The following is a 24654-nucleotide window of genomic DNA, read 5'->3' as shown; positions in this document are numbered from 1 at the left end:
TATTTGTTAAATCAAGAAATTATCACAGACTCCAACTTAGTGGATTCTGAATTAATGACCTTCAATCTACCATCACTGTTGTACGTGAGCTGTTTCCTGAGGGCTAGTCCTGCCAAAATCATGACAGGAGGGATTCAAGTCCTGAAGCCCTTGGTCACCATCACCGTATCCATGGATGGCCTCCCCTGGCATCCACCAAGAGGAAGACTCCAATTCCAGGCAGGACCAGAGCTCTGCCATTTTGCCCTCCACTGGAGAATTACTCATAGCCAAGGGAAGTTTGAGCCAGGGCTTCCTCTCTCCCCATTAGGTAGTGAAAAGCGCCACTTGCGGTTCAGCAGGAAGCAGGACACACCAGCATCTCCAGCCATGGTAACCATGGACAGACTGAAAAGAAGGCCTTTCCCAGCTCAGTAATAGAGCCACATCCGTTTCAGTGTGTGCCCATTAAAAACATCATTTAAGAGAGTGCCTTGGAAAGGTACCAAAGTCCCCAAACTAATCAATTTTCATCTCTCCTGTCCCTCTGTGCATGGAGGGTCTTGCCCTCTGCCCACCCTTTCCATGAGGAACATTAAAGACAGGACATTAGCCTGAGAACATTCTATTGTAAACAAAAGTACTTCTAAAGATAGCTTTGGATGCTCATCTAAATCATCCTGAGTCCATTTTCTGGCCCCAGAACCTGCATGCTCAGTGCCCCAGATGGGCCCTACTATGGTGCCTGATATCCATAAAGAATGCCTTTCATGGTTCATTGGTTGAATTAATCGGATATAAAATGTCTAAACTGAAAACCTACGAGTTGAGATCTTGATGAGTTTCGGCAGAAAAGCAAGCAGTCCACAGCAGATTTATTAATAACAAAGGTAAAGGAAAGAGATTTCAGAAAATTAAAGCAGAAGTTAGTCCAAGTGAGAAAATTCAATCTCACCCCTTGTGTAAAAGAAGATGATGTGTTTTGTGAAGGACCACATGCGCTTTGGTCCCCCCCTCCCACCCTGATACTCCTCTCTCTGGATACCATCAAGGGCCCCCAAGAGGCACAAGCCACAGAACATCTTCAGTGAGCTGCAGCGGGGTTTGAGCTTGTCTGTTTCCTGGTGTTTAGGGATGGACATGCTGATGTAATGCTTCACACCTGTGTGCTTCCCAGCATGCCCTGAGCCCTGGTGGGAATCACACCTAGTGATAACCTCCTTGAAACCTGCACCCCCACCTCAACTTCCTCTTTCTAATCCACTTGAATCTGATGCATGAAATATGCCTCTCTGCCCATCTCTTAATAGGCCAGGACATCAATAAACAGAGCAACTGCAGCCTGTTATCCTGGGGAGACCCCCCAGCACAGCGTGGTTCACTCAGGCTCTCTCAGACACAGAGGTAGGAGTCAGGAGGGCAGTGTTAACATCAGTCCCTGGCCCAATTCCACAGACTCTTGGCTTTCTAGCTTTCCAAAAGTTCTGTACCTGGGCACATGCACATTCTGGGGATTCAATGATAAAAAAAACTTTCCAATTTCCTACAAAGAGAATGTGGCAAAAAAAAAAAAAAAAGGTAAAAAGAAAAGAAAATGATCCAGTGCACTTAGGGTCGACCGGAAATATGAACTACCTTCTCTGGAAAGGGCTTCTGGAGCAGTGCAACCGGGGAGGGAGAGATGAGCACCTGGGTGGTGGGGGCTGGAGAGGGCTCTGGCAGGGCAGAGGCTCTGGACCCTAAAAGTCACAGTCAGAAACAACTGTCCAGCCAGGCAAGATGCCATCAGACTCTCTGGGAGAGCTTGCTTACTCTCACAGTAGCTGCCCTCATCTGCCCTCCATCTTCAGGTTTAACCTGTGTGGCATTGGCAAAGTTTAAAACATAAATAAATAAAGGGAAAACAAGGCAGGGCCAAATTTGGGTCTGGTAAATTTTACCGACAGTCATGATTTTAATGTGTTTATAAAACTCGCCTAGTGAACCTGCCTTACAAAATAAGATCTGCCTTTCACTTCATCCCCTTTGTTCCAAGGGACTAAAAATTCTACACAATTACTCACATCTCCATTATGAATTGCTTTTTCTCTCTGCTGCTCTTGTTGTCAAGCCTGTGTAATCAATACTCTCAATTTCAAAGAGGAAAACAAAGGAATAGAGAAAGTAACTGGTTTGCTTGAGTTATGAAATCTTGCTCACTGAGGTCCCCAGAAGCAGCCAGGTCCTTACAAGCAGAGGCACACGATACTTCCATTTAAAAAAAAAAAAAAGTCTGTCGTTTAAAGTAAATAAATACCTCTTTACGTTTAAGTGACACATGGTTTCAATGACACCTTTCAGGAAAATCACAAAGGGTAAAAATGAGCCCAGAATTACCACTTTGGGCACAGAAAAGGAGGAATCAGGTGTTCCCAGGCCCCTACCATGGGTCTGTGAGGTGCAGGAATTAGGACAGGTCACCAGTCCACACACACAACCTCAAGGGCCAAGAGCAGGCTGGCTGGTTGGCTAGTTGATGGTGGGCTTTAGTACGGATGGAAAAAGCCAGTTAGAGCTCACACCCATGATTCTACAGCAAAGGTGGCCTTGGGATAGTCCTCCATTCTGGTTCAAATCTGCCCTTTATGGGCCCTTTGCCAGTAACGTAGTTACTGACAGAACCTCAATAATCCCATCTGTGAAATGGGGATCATAGGGGTGCCTGGGTGGTTCAGTCAATTAAGTGTCTGCCTTTGGTTTGGGTCCTGGAATCAAGCCCCATGTTGGGCTCCCTTCTCAGTGGGAAGTCTACTTCTCCTTCTACCCCCGTCCTGCAGCAGCCTGTGCTCTAGCTATCTCTGTCACTATCTCTGAATGAATGAACAAATGAATGAATGAGTGAATAAATAAATTAATTAATTAATTAATGTCTTTAAGAAAATGGCAATTGTAATGCAGACCTATACAACTACTGCGAGAAGTTGGCACTATCCCTTCTGCCAAGTGTGTCTAACATGGTAGGTGGCCAAGAAGCAGTGTCCCTCAAACCAACCACTTTCCCTCTGTTTTCCTCAGTGACCATGGGTAAAGAGATCACAGTAATGGTTTTCCTGTTTAATAAGGTGGCTGATTCAGAAGTGGCCTCAAACCCAAAACTCAGCTGCATAAATTCCACCAACGGCCTAGAAACAGCACCAAGCCCTCATCAGAGCTCTACCCAGGCCCAGAGAAGGGGGGAAAAGGAACATCTCCTGAGGTTAAAATAGAACACAAGGCAATGCGCAGGCCTCTTGGAGAAGAAGTGTGAGCTCTCTAAAGATAAAAATGTAATGCGGGATACAAGCATGATCGCACTTTGGTAACTGGCAAGGTCCCGAGGTGGGAGGTACCAGAATGCCATGCAGACACCTACGAATCACCCACTTGCCATGTGGCCATGTGTCTGCCAAACCCAGACAGACATGCGTATGTATAATCAACCCGTTCAAAGCCCCTGTAGCAGGAAGCAGTGCTTTGTTGTAAAACAAAACTGAGATGAAATAACCACCATCCTTTCAAATATCCTCTGAGAGTTTGGTATTTGAGGCACATTCTGTCATGTACTTCTCTCTGACCTCAAACACTTTGATTCTTCTTTCCAAGTTCACATAAAAGACAGAAAGCTCTCAGATTGGTCTACAGTACCACGAGCCTGGACTCAATCTGAATTCTTCGCTGGTGCAGAGAATTCGTTGTTATTCCAGATAATTAGGAAGCGGAGATAAAGGGCCATTACTTTGGAGAGGCCTAGCCCACTGGGAAGACTGGCCGTCGGCTCCTTATTTAAAAACAGATTAGTTCCCACTGCTCCCAGAAGGCTTCCAAGGGTACGCTCAGATATTCTAAGTCCCATCCTGACACCCTCTCCTCCTGTTCACAATACACTTGCCGAATTTGAGAATGCGGCTTGTCTGCAAGGCTTAAAACAAATGCTTCAATTTTCCATTCTCCAAATGAAAATCAATGGTAACAGAGAGGTAAAATCAATGTTCATTGCTCTGTAGGGAGAATCCCACCTCCAGCTCCTGCCCAGCAAGAGCAATAAATCAGCAGCAGCCACCTTGACTGGCAGTGAATCCCTAAGGGTGGAGCCCTCAGTGGGTTCTATGACTTTTTGTCCATGCTTGTTTCCTGAGAGGTCATTTTCTTTAAGACAGCCTATGACAATATTTCTAAACTTAAGTCAGGAAGAATAACACATTGCTGCATTAAAAACTCTTCATCCCTCAAGGAGTTCTTTTGCCAGTGGGATTTTTCGCATCTAATACCAGAGTGTAACTATTTCCCCAAAGATCCATTCTGTATTATCTAGATTTAAAGAATGCTCAGACACCCCACCGCTCTATTCTCCTAGACAACCAATGATCTGCTTTCTATCACCACAGATTAGTTTGCATTCTCTAGGATTTCAGGTAAATAGAAATTATAGAGTACATATTCTTTTTTTTTTTTGGTCTATGTCCTTTCACTCAGCGTAGTTATTATGAAATTTATCCATGACATTGCATGCATCAATAGCCTATCTCTTTTTATTGCTGAGTAGTCATCCACTGTATGGATATACCACCATTTGTTTATCCACTCACCTGTTGATGGACCTTTGGGTTGCCTCTAGCTCTTGGCTATTACAAGTAAAGCTGCTGTGAATATTCATGAGTAAGTCTTTGTAGGGACATATGCTTTCGCTGTATGATCCAGATGCAAACCTTTGTAAGATCTGTGTTTTACAATGTTTTCTCTTAGTATGGCTTATCATTTTATTACTGTGTTTCTTGAAGATCAAGTTTTTTAATTTTGATGGAATGATATTTATTATTATTTGCTTTTATGGTTCATGCCTTTTTACCTATTTAAGTAATCTCTGTCAAATCCAAAGCTACTACTCTTTTCTTCCAAAAGTTTTATATTCTTAGCTCATATTTAGGTCTATAATCCATTTCAAGTTATTCTTCTGTACACTATGTCATATAATCTTTAAAATTTATATCTACAAAGAGTTATATATCATAAAAACACTCATTTATAAAAATTAACTGAAGAGAGTCCAAATTTTTATATATAGGATAGGCACCCCTTGATGATCAAGTTGTAAGAAGAACAAACCAATGGATAAAACCCATAAGTAGAAAAAAACAATGGAAGGGAATGTGCTGGAATGTTTAATTACTGTTTTTAGCTTGTGTGACCATTGCCTATTTCCTGTTCCTTTTTACTTTTCTGTATTTTTAGTGTTTCCTACAATAAGCATCAAAGATTGTTATATCAAAAATCAATTAAGATATTTTTAAAAAGTTATTTCAGAGAAGGCTTTCCTACTCCAGCCAGCCTTCCTGGTGCATAAATGGCCTCTCTGGAGAACCTAAAAGGTGAACACACAACCCAGAATTCACCCTCTCCTGAGCCCATTCAGTGTGGCTCGATAGTAGGAAGAGGTGAAACAAAGAATTTCCAAGGAGAATTCTCCAAAGAAAATGTGAGATTAGCTGAAGCCTCTAGATGAATCCAAATGCAAACCCATATCCAAATACGACCCTAATAAAGGATATTCCAGCAGAGAGAGACTGCTTGCCCCACTTGGCACCCCACCAAAATGCTGGCCCATCCACCCAGACACTCTGTGGTCAAAGATGTGAATGTCAAACAGCTTCTTCCCTGGCTCAATCTCTGTGGGCAAGGAAAGCTAATGAAATTCTCTCACTGATGTGCTCACCATGCTCTGTCTCAATACACTTGACAAGACAGCCTGAATCTGTAGCCTCACAATCAGCTGAAGGCTGGTCCAGCCGCCTCTCCACGTGTGTGCACTGCTGACTATCTGGCAGGCGGGATTTACCTCTTGAGCTGCTGCAGAGGCCAGATTGGCTGATGGGACTGTCTACAGATATTTCACGGAGAGAAAGATTACTTCCCTGACTGATGAATAAATAGAGCTGTCAACACCATCTCCTTGGTCAGAGGGGACCCTTGAAGCATAATGCAGCAGGACAGATGTTTCATCTGAGAAGGTGTCCAAGACCCTAAGAAGAGGTGTGCACTTGGCTGATATGGCAGGCCGAGTAATTCAGCCTCCAAGAGGGAGGTGGGAAAGGGGGCCCCACCACTGCAGCCAACACCGCTGCTGAGCCTCCCTGGCTCAGACCACTTCCCAGGTTCTGATAAGGGAGTGGGCATGCTGTCTCAATCACAGCCTCCTCTTTGGGCTGTTTTTCCAATGAACAAAAGGTCCCTATCATGAGAAATGCGGTCGTCTTCTTAGTCCTTACCTGCTGTGAATCACAAAGTGGGCAGAAGTAATGATGCCATAATCCTCATGCTAAACCTCACAGCTTCCTCCAGAAGGAAGGAAAAGCAGGCACAGTCATACTGGTAAGGAGGCAGGGCACCTGGAGGGGCTGCCTTTTCAGGAGCATGCAACTGTGGGGTTTCCTGGCTGACCTTTCAGAATGAGTGAGACAGTGACAGTAAGTATGATCATAATTTGTTTAGCAACTGAAAGACCAGCCATTATCATGTGATGCACCTGCATCTCATCAAACTCTCAGACAAGAACATGCATGCACAAAATACCCTGTGCAAGAACTAACCATACTTACTACCCGTAAACTCTCCTAAGAATTTCTAGAGGATGTCTCCCAACAAAGAGGAAAGAATAATGGGTAAGTATTTTCATCAAATCCATTCTACAGATGATAAAGCACCAATTCAGAAAGGCAAAGTAATCTGCCAAGGTCACCGAGCAAGGAAGTAAGTAGCCAGCTTGGGAATGGAGCCCAGATTGGTCTCATTCCCTAATTTGTGTTCTTAGTCACTGTAATTTTGTGGCCACCAGGAGATGTGGGAGACGAGGATTACACTTTCAATGCAAGCAAAGAACTGGTGGTACTTCCCACAGGGAAACACGGCAAGCCCAGACAAACACCACATCCACCTGAACGTGCCTGGTTCCCACCTCCACCTTGCACAGATTTGAGTGTCATGCTGAAAATCTCCTGGGTGGACTTACAGAGGGGCTATGTTCCAGGAGGAAACAGGCAACAGACCATCCATGTTGCACACCCACACACACATCTACTACCAGATGGCTGAAACCTAGAGGGCTGTCCCAGAAAGGGCATTAGGGCATTTGGGCATTTGTGGCAAAAGAGGCCCCATCACCCACAGCAAGAGAACCTAAGATAGCTTTCTCGGAGTACATATGCCTTAAGAACATTTTCTAGTAATAATAACAACCAAGTGTTTTTATATCCCACTCCACAGCAAAGTTGGTTTTCCTCCAGGGTAGAGAAGTATGTAGCTGTAGGGTGTAATGCAAGCCTGGCACATGGGAGGTACTCGATACCTTTCTGTGAAATGACAGTGAATGAAGGGATAGATGAGGACAGGACAAAGGGAGAAGCCAACACACGGTAGTAATGGGAAACAAGCTTTGGAGCTGGATAGTCCTGGGTCTGAATCCTGGCTACCACTTACTAGATGTATAAGCCAATTGCTAATGCCTCTCTTTATCTCGCTTCTCTCATTTTCAGAGTAGAAACAAAAATAAATACCAGCCTGAGAAAATGGCTGGAAGAACTCAAGGATGTGGTGCTAAGTACAAGACCTGGCACATGCCAGGGTTCAGGGATGAGATCTACCTTTACTTCCAGGGAGAAGATTCCTGTCTGTGGGAAAGAGCAAAACACACTATACCCTGCATCTCAGTCTTACAGACACCAAGGATGACTGTTTTTAGGTGGCCATGGAGGCTGGGTCAGGAGCTGCAGGGACTAGCTTTGCAGATGCAGACAGGGTGAGGGCTCTGCTCCAGAGGATTTTTCTGCTGGACCATGATGGAGCTTCCCAGGCAGGCTCAGAGGAAACCATTTAGGAAACTGAAGGAAATTAGAACATGTCCTAAGAGGAGCAGCCAAAGGGATGAGCATTGCCTATACTTCAAGAAGTGTGGGAAGAGACACCTGGGTGGCTGGGTGATTGAGCATCTGCCTTTGGCCCTGGAGTCCAAGGATCGAGTCCCACATCGGGCTCCCTGAAAGGAGCCTGCTTCTCCCTCTGCCTGGGTCTCTGCCTCTCTATCTGGGTCTCATGAATACATAAAATCTTTAAAAAAAAAAAAAAAAGAAAAAAAGTGCAGGAATGGGTGGGCGATACCTGGGTGGCTCAGTCAATTAACCGTCTGCCTTCAGCTCAGGTCAAGATCCTAGGGTCCTGGGATGGAGCCTCTCATTGGGTTTCCTGCTCATCACAGAGCCTGCTTTTCCTGCTGCTCCTTGCCCCGCTCAAGCTCACTCTCTCTCTCTCTCAAATAAATAAATAAAATATTTAAAAAAAAAAGTGTGGGAAGGGACAGAACCCTTCCTGTGTGGGCCCAGGGTCAAAATAGAGCTAAGGAACAGAAGCTAGAAGAGGCACCTTTCTGTGGGAGCCATGTTCCAGAAAGGCTGTGTTTCTTTCCTGAGGTTCTGGCACTGCACAGGTGGATGGAAGATCGCATTGCCAAATCCCAAACTAATTCCAGTGCTCATGGCTACACTTCACCACCACACAGCAGGACAAGAAGAAGGGTGAACAGGCACTGAAATCACCTTTCTCCCACCCACACCAACCCAACCCCACTGTTAAAAGAAGTCTCATGTGTGTGTGTGGGGGGGCAGGGGTTCACACATGTGCTGGTTCTTTTTTCGAATATTTTTATAGGACTGACAGTATATGTAGCCCAAATTCAAAGACTTTCTGTCACCTACAGAAGCCTAAGCCCACTGGATGGATAAGGCTGGGAGAAGGTAAGGGTAACAGATAAAGGCTTCAAGGATCCTGAAGGCCAGTGGGGAGACCTACTGTGTCCTGGGTGGGGAAGATGAGACATCAGGTGCTGCATCCTGAGAAAATAGCAAGACACATCCTCAGGAGGAATGGTGGTGTGGTGGTCCTGAGGAGGGAGGACCCCAAACCAGGGCATCCAGCCTGACAAAGATGCCCACAGGCATCTTTGCGGGCACAAAAGCAGACAGCCTGCAGACAAGGAACCTCCAAGGATGATCATAGTGGCACATGAGTGGTAACCAGGAGACTAAAGCCCAGAGGCCGGCTCTTTGGCTATAAGCCTCCTAGATTTCTGGGGCCATCCTGGAAGGAAGAATGCCCCCCACCGTGATCAAGAGGGGATTTTTTGTTCTTCAGCTCAGACGAGGGCTCAGAGACATATAAAGTTGATTGAAAGCAAATACAGATATTGAAATTCTTTGCAGACCTGTGTTTGAGAATTGAGATTCATACCCAGAAGGACTGCAGGCACCAAATACCATATAAAATGGTGACAGAAGCACATGCTTTCCTCCTGCCTCCACCTCCTTGCTGTCATCCCCCCCCACCCCCCTGTCAGAGATGGCCTACCCCCAGATCTGTCAGCTGGAGGGCACTTCCCAGCCTGCTGCCTTACCTGGGGAGCAGGTGCTTGCGGCTGACACACAGGGCAGTCTGGTAGTCCTGGGTCACACATACTTTGTGAGGGCTGCATTTCACCTTCAGGCAGGGGTCTTTGGAGGGGTCCAGGGCTGAGTCAAAGAGAACAAGAAGAGGGGCGTCAGGACTTCCAGGGATATTTAATTTTTCTTTCTATGCAAATAAACAAGTGGGAAACAAATAGACTTTATGCTTGCACACTCCGTGCTATTTTCTGAGGCTGTTGGGGATTGGATCAGATACCGAAACCAGGGGCAATTCTGTGTCTGTGGCACTTACTCTTTTTCACAATCAGGACAGTTATTCCATTGTGTTTTGGGGAGTTTCAGCTTCTCCACCTCAGGCAGGAACGACTTTAAAAATCCTTTAGAATCTTACATGCTCGAAGGACCAAGAGCTACCTTTCCCTCTTTGGTTACCTGCCTGCAATTGCTTTTTACGACTTCATCCATGCCTACCTTTACTTATACCTTACAACGTAAAAAGTCCTTGAGGACAAAGCTTTTTTGGCTCCAGTTCAATCAACATGGACTGTGTGCATCCATAAGCCTGTTTTACATTTTGTGAGGAACCTCGGGATGCGTGAGTCCATTTTGTGCCACACAAAGTCCCAATATAATAAGGAGGGGGGAAAGTTGACCCATAAATATTTATTGTGTGAGGCAGGAGGAGGTAAGGGCCATGATGGGCATATAAAATGATAACAGAGCTCGAGAGACACAGAGATCAATTTCTGGGGCCTGGATTCATGAAACATTAATATGTGAGTGGATCTTGAAGGAGGAGAAGAGTTTGGGAAAGACAAGTTACAAAAGGCCACTGAGGCACGATGACCACACACACCACCAATGCAGGGAGGCATCCGGGGTGATGGCAAGAGGCTCCACCTGATTCCTGAGTGCAGCCCGTGGGCAGGAATAATGGGGGCAGGGAGGGAATGTCGATTCAACCCAGGCAGTGGAGGAAGGGTCTACCACAACTGCAGATCCAACTGCAGTGTTTCCCAGAACGGGCCAGGCAGGGGGCCCTCCCCAGTCAGGGCACTGCAAGCGGAGGCACACGGGCTCCTCAGAGCAGAGGAGAGGCCACAACGCTTCTCTGCAAAACAAAAGCAATTGCACCATCTCCCAGCTCCAGGCCCAAAGCGTATTCGGCAGTAAATCTTTCACAACTTCTCTCCACAGCCAGAGGAGGTGATATTTCCCCCTGTCCTCCCTACACAGATATCTGGTTAAACACAGTGGCATCCCGGGGCGCCTAGGGGGCTCAGTGGTTGAGCATCTGCTTTTGGCTCAGGGCGTGATCCCGGGGTCCTGGGATCGAGTCCCGCATCAGGCTCCCTGCATGGAGCCTGCTTTTCCCTCTGCCTGTGTCTCTACCTCTCTCTCTCTCTCTCTCTCTCTCTCCCTCTGTGTGTGTGTGTGTGTGTCTCATGAATAAATAAATAAAACCCTTTTTAAAAAAAGTGGCAACCCAAGCAGGGAGGGCAAAACTTCCGTGAGAAATGCCCTCATCCCCTCAACCACCGGGTCTCTCAGGGACCATGGCACCCCTGAGCTCCGGGAGGTCATGATTCCTCTCAGCCCCTGCAGGCCCCAAACCTCAAGACCTCCTGTCTCAGGCGGCTGTGGGGGAGTTCCCAGGGGACCTGAGGACACTGAATCCAGAGGCAGCTCTGCTGCCTGAGTAGCTCAGGGTGGCTCCCTCTCCTGCAGCAGCTTCAGCTGCCCTAAGCACAGGCAGGATGACCATCAGGCAGTCAAGTCTGCAGCAAGACTCAGGGCCTAGGCCCAGGGGCAGCACGTGACACAGCCTACTCCCCAAGGGACTGCCCACTGCCCAAAGCTTAGCATAGGGAAACAAGCCACAGGACGAGAAAAGAGGCTGATGGAAGCCCCAGGGACAGGGTGTTCACTTCGAACTCTTCAGCTGCGGGCTTCATCTGGGAGGCAAAGGGCAGTGGGGCCTGGGTCTGTTCTCTGAGTTCTCCAAGGCTGGGCCTCTCAGAAACTCACAGAGGGAACTTCCTGGCCCCGGGTAGAGCGCTCCTGGTCCTGGGCATGTCCCCATGAGAAGCTCAGGCCACTGGACTTCCTGTAGTGTCACCCACTGACCCTGGGGAGGCTGCCCAGGCAACCCTAACCGGCTTTCCAGGACTCATGCAAAATTGAGCCAATCTGTACAATAACTACAGATGACCCAAACAACAACCATGCCAATGCTTCGCCATCTCTCCTCACCACGGGATGGAAGTAAGATGGTATGGATCACCAGAGACTTGGGGACCAAACCACAGGCCACCCCAGCCAAGGTTCCAGCTTCGGCATTTCCATGACAGGGGCTCAGGGTTGCAGAAGCCTAGGGATTTTCACTGGAGTGTGCTGCTGAGGTGGAAATGGACAGGGTGATGGACAGCAAAAGCTGGAGGACCTCATGACCAGCTTCACGGCCAAACTTGAGGTTCTCTTTCTTTCTGGAGGCAACCCCACAAACATCCATGTCCACACTGCAGCCCAGATTGTCCTCAATGGACAGTGCTGGCTCAAAGCAACCAAGTGAGACTTGCATAGCACAGAAGAGCAAACCCCAGGCCTAGTGTTTTCTGAGTTTGAACGCTGGCTCTGCTGCTTACTCAAACCTCAGTTGCCTCTTGCACATAGTGTGGGTAATACCATCTGCTATTGCTTAGATTGTCAGGAGGACCAAATGAGTTAGTATTTTTGAGTACTTAAAACAGATCTGATGTATGTGACACACCTCATAGGTGTTTGCTGATTTTTTTTTAACCTTTTGTCCCCAGAATGATTAATAACCCTTCATAATAACAAAAATAACATCCACTTCTTCAGAGATGCAGGCAATGAAGCATGCCCTATAACTGGATTACCGTATTTAGTTTTCCAAACCATCTGAAGAGGTGGCAGCTGTCAATGTGCCCATTTTACAAATGAAAGATTTCAAGAGTCATGGATGAGAGGTGCAGAGGATATCTGACACCTAGTCAGTTGACTCCAGAATGCAAACTCCTCACCTCCACAGGCCAGCAGCATGAGAATCATCTAGGATCTCCTCTGAAGAGCTGGCTGTGGGGCCCCACCTCACACCAAGTAGAGCGCACACGTGCACCACGTTCTTGGGAAGCCCTCAGGGCAGAAAGAAGAGACTCCAGGGGTCTAGGTATAGGGTAGCCAGGAAATCTGGTGCTGCTTAGGCCAGAAATGCAGGACTGCCCCACGGGCCTCACAGAGCCCCAGGGTTTCCGGAGCAGGTGAAGTGCCCTGCCTTGGAAAACCTTGAAGCCCTCTGCTCACTCCCTCTGCTGGAGTTACCTTTCAGCTCACTCTACAGACTAGTGGTCCAGTCCATTTTCTTTCTGTAGCCTTGCCACATGTCAGGCTACCATTAGGTTAACTACTACAGATCACTGTTCCTCCACTTCTCAAAGCCAGTATTTCTTAAAATAAAAAAATAATTTAAAAAAATCCAACCAAAAATACTAGTAAATGAAAATCATTTAACTCCATACACATACTTAACAATTTGCATATAGAAATAAAGTCCGCTAAAAATTAATTACCAGGGTCTGAATACTTCAAACATGTATGCGAATTATATTGAGTAAATGAACTTCACAGAACAATAAAACTAATAAATCAAGCTGTCAGCATTCATTTAATCACCACGGTGCATTTTGTGTCTGAAAAACGGCAATGTTCAGATTGAGAGGGGATGAGGACAGTGCAAGGAGCGTGTCCTTTCTCTTTAAATGCAATCTCCCAAATGTGCTTTTCCAAGCTGCCCCAAGGCTCGCAGTGACACAGGAGTGCAGCAGACACCCGCATTGGCCAGGGCTGTGTGGCTCCACTTTCTAAAGAGAGTGATAACAGATCAGAATAATAAGTGGCATCTGAGAGGCCTTTTGGTAAGGTGCAGGGAAATTGTGCAGGTAAGGAGGTAGGAGGAGAGCTGAGTGTCAGTGATAACTGGGAGCAGACCTATAAGCTTCCTTTTCAAGGGGCTAATGATTTCTGGAGCCTGTGCTCTCTCTCCCACCACATGCCTGAGGACAGGATGCAGTACTGCCCCTCCCCCCCCAATGGCAGAACCCTGGACCCCCTGCCAGTGTCCCTTGCGATGCCCACAGGACCTCTGTGGACCACAGCAGGAGAACCTACCTGCACAGGGCACACACCCACGGAAGGTGGATTTCATCCCCCTCACCCATTCCTCAACACCAATCAAGTGTCAACTGGCACAGAACCCATGTCCAATTAATTCGTTTAATAATTTTTACAAAAAAAAAACCTTTTTTCCAAAAAAAAAAAAAAAGAACAAATTAAAGAGATGTGTTAAGCTGGAAAATGCTGAATTTGAAAGCAAATTCATTATAGGCTTCATGTAATTTTTTTAATTAATTTTAGTTTTTAAGCTCACTGCTTGATCTCAATTAAGGTAGTGATATTTTAATTATCTTAATTGTTTCTAAACTTGTTTTCCAGTTCGAGTTACTTTTTAATTAGCTACATTGATTTTAAAATCCAGAATCAAGCCTTTTCGCTGTTGTGGGCACATCCCAAAAGCCCGCTGGCAAAGGGTCGTAACACCCATGTGAGTGGGGGATACTACCTCAGAGATGCTGAGATGAGGAGAGGATGTTCCCTTTTGTGGGTTGGCTACAGAGTCCCTGAGAGTGACCTGGGACACTGACACATTTATTTTATTAATACCCGCAGAGCTCCCGTTCTGTGCAGCACAGAGAATGCCACCTCTAGAGTGAACTGATGGTGTTCCTGCCCACGGGGGCTCATGGCTCAACAGGGAGGACAGGCAACAGGAGGGTAAGTTCAGCAGGTTTGGAGAGAAGGGGTGGTACCTCACCTTGCCTGTCAGGGAGTGAGACTTCCCTGACAGACAGACATCTATGGAAAATGGGTTTAAGCCAGCTGATGGGATGAAGAACATTCCAGGTAGGAAAAGCACCTTTCTCCCCAGAGAAATCAAGGCAAGTCTGGGGAACCGAAGTGTTTCATTGGGCTCCTAACAGGCTGGAGCTGGGGTGGTAGATGGCAAAATGGGAGAGTGTGGCCACATTACCACGAAGGGCCTTGAAGCCTCAGGGAGGACTCCAGAGGCCCATGGTCCTCCAAGTGCCACCGTGATGACACGTATGCCAGAACCCGATTACTGCTGGCATACCTGTCCATGCTGAAGTTAGCAGAGGGGTGTTAATTTTTTTTTCCTTTTTTAAGCAAAAGTGGCACTTTGATAAGAACAGACAAGCCCCTCCAAATAAGGAGGAGTATCAGGGTGGAGGTCTCCGGGGCCTGCTCTTGGAGCCTCGTTTCCTCCTGTGAGGAACCTCCAGGGACCCTAAGACACAAAGGATTCTGGGAGGCAACAAGTCCACCCGGTGAGTCGAACAAGCAAAGACATCGTCTAAAGCAGCCATACGAACTTGTGGTCCACTCTGCTAACTCCAGGAAACTTCCACAAACAAGAGGCCATTCATTTACAAAAAGTTGACAAATTAATGAATGTTTGTTGTCTCCTGGTTGCTTTCAAGACCACTCTCTGCCTGAATCATGCTCAACCAAGGTTCATCCAAAGAGTGGACACTCCCCTTGATTCATTAGGAGTAACTTAATGGACAGATGACAGAGAAATTACTCCAAATTGCTAAAACCTCATCAAGCTAAGATCCCCAACACTTATTACAGCTTGTCTGTCCCCATGGAAACCTGCGCACGCATCTTGCTTCGCCCTCCTCTCCGGAGGGGCTTGTTTACTAGCTGACAACAGAGCCTCACAGAATACAAAACAGAAGATTCCACCCACAGAATTTTGCTGGAACCAGATAAGAATGGCAGTCAGGAAGACTTCTGTCATCATTTTCAGTTTTCCCATTAAAGGCACTGGCCATGCTCATCGGAGGCTGAACAAAGGTGTCCACTGGCCACGCATCTAACTCAGACAGATAGTTGAGTGGCATAGGCAGCTGACCACGTATGCCCAAGGATGAGGGAATTGGAGTGGGTGGGGACATAGGTGGGTAAGAACAAAGAGGCAGAAGATAGAAAGATGCATCTGACCAAAGGTACCCCTCCTGAAAAGAGATATTTTCTTTCCCCTTCAAACCGAACACCTGAGAACTCTCTCTGTATTAAAACTAAAAGCAGGGATGCTCAGTGGTTAAGCGTTTGCCTTTGGCTTAGGGTATGATCCTAGGATCCAGGATCGAGTCCCACATCAGGGTGGTAGGGGCCAGGATAGTATAAGCTGGTAACAGCCTTTTTAGTAGGGCAATGAATCTGCCAAGTTCCTAAATGCTAACAATTGTTAAGTAGAGGTGAATGAGTATATAGGAGTTTATTATATTATTCCCTCAACTTTTTGGTATATATGTAAATTTTAATATTAAAAGGAAAGGAGAGAAAAAAGATATATCCCATTAGTCAGCAAGTCAATATGTTAGGCAAAAATATGTATCTTAACAGTCTATGGTAAGGGAAAATTATCAACAGCTAGCATGTCCATCTACTCTACCCTACTTGGGCTGCCATAACAGACTGTCAGACTGGGTGACTTTTATCTCTCATAGTTCTGGAGGCAGAAAAACCTGAGATCAAGTTGCCACCACGATCAGTGTCTTATGAGAGCGCTCCTCCTGGCTTGCGGATGGCTACTTCTCACTATATGCTTATATGGCCTTTCCTCAGTGCACACAGAGAGTAGGCCAGGGAGCTCTGGAATGTCTCTTCTTATAAAGATACCCATCCTAGAGGATCAGGATGACCTTATTTCACTTTCACTACCTCTTTAGAGGCCCCACCTCCAAATACAGCCACACTGAAGGTTAAGGCTTCAATATATAAAACATTCAGCCCATAACACTCTCTACAGGGAAACAGTTACTTTAATTACAAGACATCCCTTCATGAAATCCTATCCAGCTCTTATAAAAGAGGAAGTAGATCAGTAGGTACTAACACAGGTACAGGTTTATAACAAATTAAATGAAAAAGCAAGTTAAAATATTTAAAATAGCAAAGTAATTTCCCACAGACTAGTAAATGCAAAGCCAGTACTCAAAACCAGATCTGTCTGCTTCATTTATTTATTTTATTTTATTTTATTTTATTTTATTTTAATTTTATTTTATTTTAAGATTTTATTTATTTATCCACAAGAGACAGGGAGAGAGGCAGAGACACAGGCAGAGAGAGAAGCAGGCTCCATGCAAGGGAGCCCAATGCACGACTCGATCCCAGGACCCTAGGATCATGCCCTGAGCCAAAGGCAGATGCTCAACCACTGAGCCACCCAGGTATCCCCTGTCTGCTTATAAAGGAGATCGCTTTCCCTTTGCTATCCTGCTGGCCTTGAGAAGTCCCTCTGCCCACAAAGTCCTAGTCTCCACCCACTCACACACTAGAACCTTCAGTTTTTCCACTGTCCTCTCCATTCTGGGGTTATCCTTGCAATCACCAGTGAATGAAGTCAGACTCCCTATGCCCCCAGGGACAACACCCCTGCTGCTGCCTGTCACTGACAGGTTTAGAAACATCACCTGCAAAGAGTACTCTCCTGCTTCTTGGAGAATTTTGCCTGCAGCAGAGCAACAATGAAGTCACGACCATTGCTGGGAGCAAGAGCAAGTGTCCAGGCCTATGAGAATTTGTAATTTGCATCCAAGGTGTAAAAATGAAGGACAACCAGTGCCTGGCTGCCTGGCTAGAAAGGGCTTTGCCTTTTGGCTCATGTGCAAAACAAGACATTAAAAGCAACCACTGTTTTTTTTTTTAATTTTTATTTATTTATTTATGATAGTCACAGAGACAGAGAGAGAGAGAGGCAGAGACACAGGCAGAGGGAGAAGCAGGCTCCATGCACCGGGAGCCCGACGTGGGATTCAATCCCGGGTCTCCAGGATCGCGCCCTGGGCCAAAGGCAGGCGCCAAACCGCTGCACCACCCAGGGATCCCACAAGCAACCACTGTTAAGTCCAACATGCTGATTTACAAGTCCTGATCATTAGAAAAGAATGCATTAAGACAAGGCTACTAGAGCAGCAGTGGAGATATGCTCCGTAAAATCACAAGCCATAAAACTCTATAACCCTGGTCAGCCAATCCTGCCTTCCCAAAGCTATCATCCTATACCTTCCCCTGCTCCCCAGATGCTCTGCGATGGTAAAGACCAGGACCCTCACTTCACATTTCTGCCAAAAAACTAATTTCCCTGTAAAAGTGGGATGGGGGGAAGGTGGATAAAAGTGAGGGTTGTGGGAAAACTAAGTGGAAACAATAATACATCATCCAATTAGGGAGCTGACAATGGCAATAGTGACATCTACCAACTTACAGAATAATGTACTATTACTCTAATTAATCAATGAAGACACAGATGCCGAGATCAGTTGAGTATTACTTTACTAATGAGGAAACTGACACAGAGATGGTAAGTAACTTGCCTGTGGTCACATAGCCGGTTAAACCAGAAAAGTTTAAACTAGAGAAGTTTCACATCAGAAGTGATGCTCAGAGCCACTAGGTCAACTCATGAAAACAGCTTATGATGGGGATAAAGGCAACAACTATAGTACCAAGCAGCAGCATGTTGAATCCCTTTGTTCTTCTCCCCCAAGAATCATGTCACCTATAGGATCCTCTAAAAAGAACTTCTTACTTTGAAGAAAACACTGTACTATCAGAAGGCAAGGTCAGACTGTTGGACATTTGAGTAAGCTTATATTACTTTTATAATTAATATGAAAGTCAAAGTTTCTTTTTTAAGATGATGCTCATGCCCAGGTAACTTAACTTGAAAAACAATATGGACTAGGTGAGCATTGTGGTTCCTTTTGTGACATATTCTCTGAAGCCTATCTTTGGTCCGCATCACTGACGAGGAGATGGAGGACACCTGGTGGCAACATGGGATGGGATGAGCAGCACAAACAATAGGACCTGAGGATGACCTCCATTCTCAGTGGAGGGATAAGACACCATCCACAGAGAAGTCTTAACCTTCCCAACCATCAAAATGACCATAATTCATTAAAATCCTATAATGATAAAGGCACTTGGGTTCTACTTCATGGTAACTGGCAGAGATTATTCTTCAGACATTTATGAACAAAGGAGACAATTACTGAAAATACATAATACCATAAGGAAAACAAGAGGACATAAAAAGCACAATAAAAATCAAATATTTCCAAGAAAAGGGTATTATTAAAAGAATCTTGTAGCTCATTAAGTCTATGTTTTGTACCTATACTTCATTTTAATACAATTAAAATTCCTATAAAACATGCAGCTTTTCACAAAGAATGAATTCCTTTGTGGTAATGAACATGACTCTGTCACTATTCAGCAGTCCTTGTAGTTGAAGAATGGGGAAATACAGAAACTCTACAAATTTCAAAAAAAAAAATAGTGGGTCCAGAAGAACAGCACCCATGGATATGGATCAAAGAGGTAAGGGGTATAAAAGGAGAGGCACAACTATGCCACTTCCTGCCTATGTGGTCCAAATGAGTTACTCACTCTTTAGGATTCAAATGCAGACAAAGAGATCTACTTCGCTTTAGTATTGTGAAGGTCTGATGACATAATACATGAAAATTTCCCAGCACAGGGCCTGGTACATAGTGTGTATTCAATTATCATCCTCGCCACTCATCTAGCTTGCTCTTCAAATACAGAAAATGGATATACACAAAGAGCAAGGAACCCTAGACATTTCAGAGACTCAAGATACTGGGGCAGTTAATAAATGGGCAGAAGACATGAAGAGACACTTCTCCGAAGAAGACATCCAGATGGCTAAAAGACTCATGAAAAGATGCTCAACATCACTCATCATCAGGGAAATTAAAATCAAAACAATGAGATCTCACCTCACAGCTATGAGATGCTAAAATAAACACAAGAAACAAGTGTTGGTGAGGATGTGGAGAAAAGGGAACCCTCTAGCAATATTGGTGGGAATGCAATCCAGTGCAGCAGCTCTGGAAAACAGTATGGAGGTTCCTTAAAATAACTAAAAATAGAACTACCCTATGATCCAGTAATCAGACTACTGGATATTTACCCCTAAAATACAGAAATGCTAATTCAAAGGGATACATGCAGCGCTATATTTACTGCGGCAATACTTAATAGCCAAACTGCTATGGAAGCAGCCCAAGTACTCATTGATAGATGAATGGATAAAGAAGATGTGGTATACACATACAATGAAACATCACTCAGCCATAAGAACGAATAAAGCACTGCCATTTGCAACAAGTGGATGAAGCTAGAGACAGCAGAGGCCAGAGAAAGACAAATAGCATATGATCTCATTCATATGTGGTATTTAAGAAACAAAACAAAGGAACAAAGAAAAAATAAGAGAGAGAGAGAAACTAAGAAATTTATTCTTAGCTATAGAGAACAAGTTGATGTTACCAGAGGGGAAGTAGGAGGCAGGATGGTTGAAATCAGTAATGGGGATTAAAGAGTACACTTATCATGATGAAAGATAAATAAATAAAGTTAAATTAAATTAAACTTAATTTAAAAAATATCCTAGCGCTACAGTGCTGTTCAGCCCTTCCAATTTCAAATGAGAAATTCATCTGTACAAGGACAAACTTGAATGTTTCTCTTTGAGCATCATGCTCAGGGTCTACTTTATCTAGAAAACTTTTGCTGATTAGCCAGATCTATACCACTGCCAGATCTACCATATGATAACTAAGGAGTTCATGTAGCTCTAGCAGAACTGTGTTCTACTCTGTTTCATCTCAAAGATTATAAGATCTAGGAATGAAGAATGGAAAACTTTTTTTGCTCTAAATTACATGCACTAAGAACTAACAACAAAGCCTTGTCAACAAACCCACAAGGTCTTTGTTTTGAGAGAAGGTATTTTGGGCTTTGAAAAGTCTCTAGTGGAGAGTCACGGAATTTGAGTCATAAGGTATCCTAAGGCCTATATTCAACCACCACTGATAAAATGCTGGGGGTGGGGGGTGGACACTGATTAAGGAGAAAGAATCTGGCAAACATTGTTGATCCAAGCAGACAAGGGCCCGAGTCCAAGGAACTTGGTAACATGGGGTATGCTGGGTACAAACGGGCAGCAGGGTTTAGCAAGGCAGGCTTTGTGCACAAGGCTTATGCTTTCTGATCCTTAGCCAGAGGCTGTCCATCTGACTGCTTCGACCCTGTCTTATAAAGCTTAGCAGGAATAGGTGTTAACTGAAATCAGAACAATAAAGTCTGCAGGGAAATCTTGACCCAAATTAGACAAAGAAATGATGTTCAAATGCCCTCTAAGAGCCTCAGGTGAGGCAGTTGCTTCCATAATGTGGCATTCTGAGAAGTAGAACCTCAATCCAGAGCTCTAGTGAGGTGACATAATGTTCATTCACTGGCCACCTCTGTGTCAAGTTCAAAAATCAGTACGAGAAAGCAAAATAGTCCCATAACAGAGGTATCTACCACAGGCAGGTCTCTTTTTCCTGTTTTCCAAAATCTAACCTAGTTCTTACTTCTCAGACTATAGTGGGCGAGGGAGAATGCAAATCTATAGTGAATATCCCTGTAGCATCTATTTTACTAGGTGGTATATAATTTAAAACTTTTCTAAAATAATAAGGCAATCACTGGCCTACTTTAGAATACAAAATTAATATAAATTTGTATAAAGAGACTCCAAAAATGTATGCACTCACAGTAGATTCTGTCCCCTGAATCTCAAGATAGATGTTTGTTCTAGCTTGCCCTTAGAGGCTCTCTGGTAGAAAAGTCTCAGAAGTGTTGAAAGTGTTTACCAACTTTAAAGGGTCTTAAGAATGAAGTGGAGAGCTCTCCAGGGTACTGATATCTAGGATGGAAAATCAATAGCACTAAAAGTACATACAAAGAACTTTCACAAGCAAATTGTTCATTCTTCCAGGACCATTTGAAGCTAGTTAATCAAAACTGCATCCCACACCCCCTGGAAGAGACTCCCCATGCCATCTGTTCCCAGGAATCTCAGTCCCACTGGTAAAAGTCCCCAAGATTTTTCAGAGAATTGACCCTGTATAATCCAAAGCTTTTCTGAGAGCATTCAATGTGTCAAACATTGGGTGAGGTTTACAAATGGTTACAAAGCATTTGTCGTTCCCTAGGTATGAATATCAAAGTTAAAGCTTTTATTACTTTCAACCCTCCCACTGTTAATTTTTTAGAAACACTTGGCCCCAGATTTATAAACAGGTAATTGGAGACTACTCATTTCCAAGTCCTTTCTTTCTCCAATTAGGGCAGATTCTTTTCTGCTTCCTTGGGATGGTTCCCAAGGCTATTAAATTCCATTCCTTAACTGATAACATTGAAGCAGTCATGACAAAGTTAGTGCTGATTGGAACAGAGGTTTCTTTGGGCACCTTCTAAGCTATTAGAAATTACTTCAAACTGAGAGAAGAATAGTTGTATCTCCCACTGTAGGATTCAGTAAATCTATATCATTTAAGTCTCATGTATTCTTGTTCCTTTGTTTTGTGTGTCCCACCTTATACAATCATTGCTAAAATACTTTTCCATGTGCATCCAAATCAGCCAAGCAATTCACAGTTCCAACCTTGCCCACAGCCAGCTCTCTTTTTTACTTTTCTCTTCACCCATGTGCCCCTTGATGTCCAATTACCTTCCTTACATTACTCTAAGATAAAGCCTATACTGCTAATATAAAATATAAATCAGGTCTTAACTGCACATAGAAGACAGATCCAACAATAAATAATGAGAAAGGACCTATGAGGTTTCCTAAAATAAATATGGAATAAACGCAAGGAGTAAAATTTTTCATTTTCATTCTTCAGCAATAAATACTGAGTACCTAGCAGGTAAAACAGAGCAGGGAGATAATCATCTTTGGATACTCTAATGGTTGCAATGTTTCTTTCACTAAAGGAGTAAAAATGATGTTTTTGTTAAATTTATGCATTCTAAATTTTATATATGTTTTTAAAAGAATTTTATCTCCCATTCAATAGGTTGCCTGAATTTGAGATGACACTGTTAAAGGCAACCCACAAAATGGGACAAGACACTTGCAAATGCTATATCCAATAAGGACTTGATATCTAAAATATATGAAGAACTCATATCACTCAATAACAAAAACAACCATACAACTCATGAAAAATTAGGCAGAGGACCTGAATAGACATTTTTCTGAAGATGATATAGAGATGGCCAAGAAGCATATGAAAAGAGGCTCAGGGAAATGCAAATCAAAACTACAATGAGATATTACCTTACATCTGTCACAATGGCTACTATCAAAACAAACAAGTATTGGCAAGGAAGTGGAGAAAAGGAAATCATCACATACTGTTGGTGGTAATATGAACTGGTACACTCACTGTGGAAAACAGTATGGCGGTTCCTCAAAAAATTAAAAATAGAACTATTATATGAACCAGCAATTCCACTTCTGGATAATTATCCAAACAAAATAAAAAAATAATTTTAAAAGATATACTCAACCCTATGTTCATTGCAGCATTATCTCCAAGGTCCTAAATATGAAAACAATTTAAGTGGTCATCTATGGATGCATGGGTAAAGAAGAGATGGTGTACACACACACACACACACACACACACACACACACACACACAGAGTGGAATATTACTCAGCCACAGAAAGGAATTAAATCTTGCCATTAGCATCAACATGAATAGGCCCAGACAGTATAGGCTAAGTGAATTAAATCAGAAAAAGACAACAACCACATGATTTTTTTTATTTATATGTGAGATCTAAAAAGCAAAACAAATGAACAAACCAGAAACAGGCTCATAAATACACAGGACAAACTGGTGGTTGTCAGAGGGGAGAAAGATGAGAGGAGAAGCAAAATAGGAAGGGAACTAAGAAGAGTACAAATCTACATTTATAAAACAAGTTATGAGAATGAAAAGTATAGCATAGGGAATGTAGTCAATAATTCTATAATAACTTTGTGTAGTGACAAATGGTAACTAGATCTATGAGGTGATCGTTTCATAATGTCTAAAAATACTCAATTCTGAAATATAATATTGTATGTCAGTTATAACCCAGTAAAATAAGAGCTTCATGACTTTGTCTTCCATAATCTGGCTTCAAACTTCCCTTCCAGAAGTTGGCTCATATTCTCAGTCTGTATCCTCCTCATCCTCCAAGGTTTACCCCACCTTCAGTTACACTGGACAACTCACCAACTCTTCTTTTGCTTTTATGCACTCAGAGCCCAGACTTTGTGTCCAATACAATGATCCATTCCACTCTTTTATATTTTTTAAGATTTTATTTACTTGAGAGAGAGAGAGCAAGCACAAGTGAGGGGAAGAGGCAGAGGGAGAGGAAGAAGCAGGCTCCCCGTTGAGCAGGGAGCCCAACTTGAGGCTTGATCTCAGGATCCTGGGATCATGCCCTGAGCTGAAGGCAGACACTTAACTGACTGAGCCACCCAGGTGCCCCATGAACCATTCCAGTATTATAACTGCCTTATGAGACCAATATTACCTCTACTTGACAGGTAAGAAAGAAATTTAAAACTAACCAAAGTTAGTTTTATATAACTAGTATATAACAAAGATGAGCTGTGACTCTAAGTCTGTTGTAATCCAGTAGAAGCTTCAGGAGACCAGAGTGAGTGTCTATCCAGACTACTGCATGCCCCTCACCTAAGTGGCATCTGGAATATCATAGGGCTTAATAAAAATTGAGCACATGCATGAATGGCCCCCAGCCCATGGACCTACTCACAACTCTCTCTTGCTCTGTGAAGCTAAGAATGAAGTCTGGCTCATCATTTTGGAACCCCAAGTTCCCTGGCATGTGTCTGCTATAAGGAACATGCTCAGTTAATGCTGAATAAACTATCTATGAAGAGTATCTTTGGATGAATATTATAGGCTGGAATTTCTAGGTCACAAAGATCCAGAACCAGAAGAGCCCTTGGACATTGCCTCAAGACCAACAAGTTTATATTTAACATAGGGAAGACTTTAACCCCTCAATTCAGTAAACATTTATGAAATGACTTTTATGTGTCAAGCTGGTTATTCAGAGATGGGTAAGACACAAGTCCTTGCTCTTAAAGGAACCAACATTCTAGTAGAGGGATAATAGTAAAGGAAGGGAGGGAAGGGGAAAGAGAAGGAATAGC

The 24654-nt window shown here is 44.0% G+C and overlaps 1 protein-coding gene across 1 annotated transcript in view; it reads right to left on the bottom strand.

The window, feature by feature from the left end:
* SPOCK1 (SPARC (osteonectin), cwcv and kazal like domains proteoglycan 1) overlaps window positions 1-24654 on the bottom strand; it is a 487945-nt gene that overhangs the window by 143682 nt on the left and 319609 nt on the right. The window contains exon 4 of the mRNA XM_055302768.1: window positions 9434-9548. Coding sequence (XP_055158743.1) covers window positions 9434-9548 — 115 coding nt within the window. The remainder of the gene's footprint in view (window positions 1-9433; window positions 9549-24654) is intronic.

Source organism: Nyctereutes procyonoides, unplaced genomic scaffold, assembly GCF_905146905.1.
Source record: "Nyctereutes procyonoides isolate TBG_1078 unplaced genomic scaffold, NYPRO_anot_genome, whole genome shotgun sequence".
Lineage (NCBI taxonomy): Eukaryota > Metazoa > Chordata > Mammalia > Carnivora > Canidae > Nyctereutes > Nyctereutes procyonoides.
Note: the sequence above shows the minus strand (reverse complement) of the source record. Positions and strands in the feature narration are given on the sequence as shown.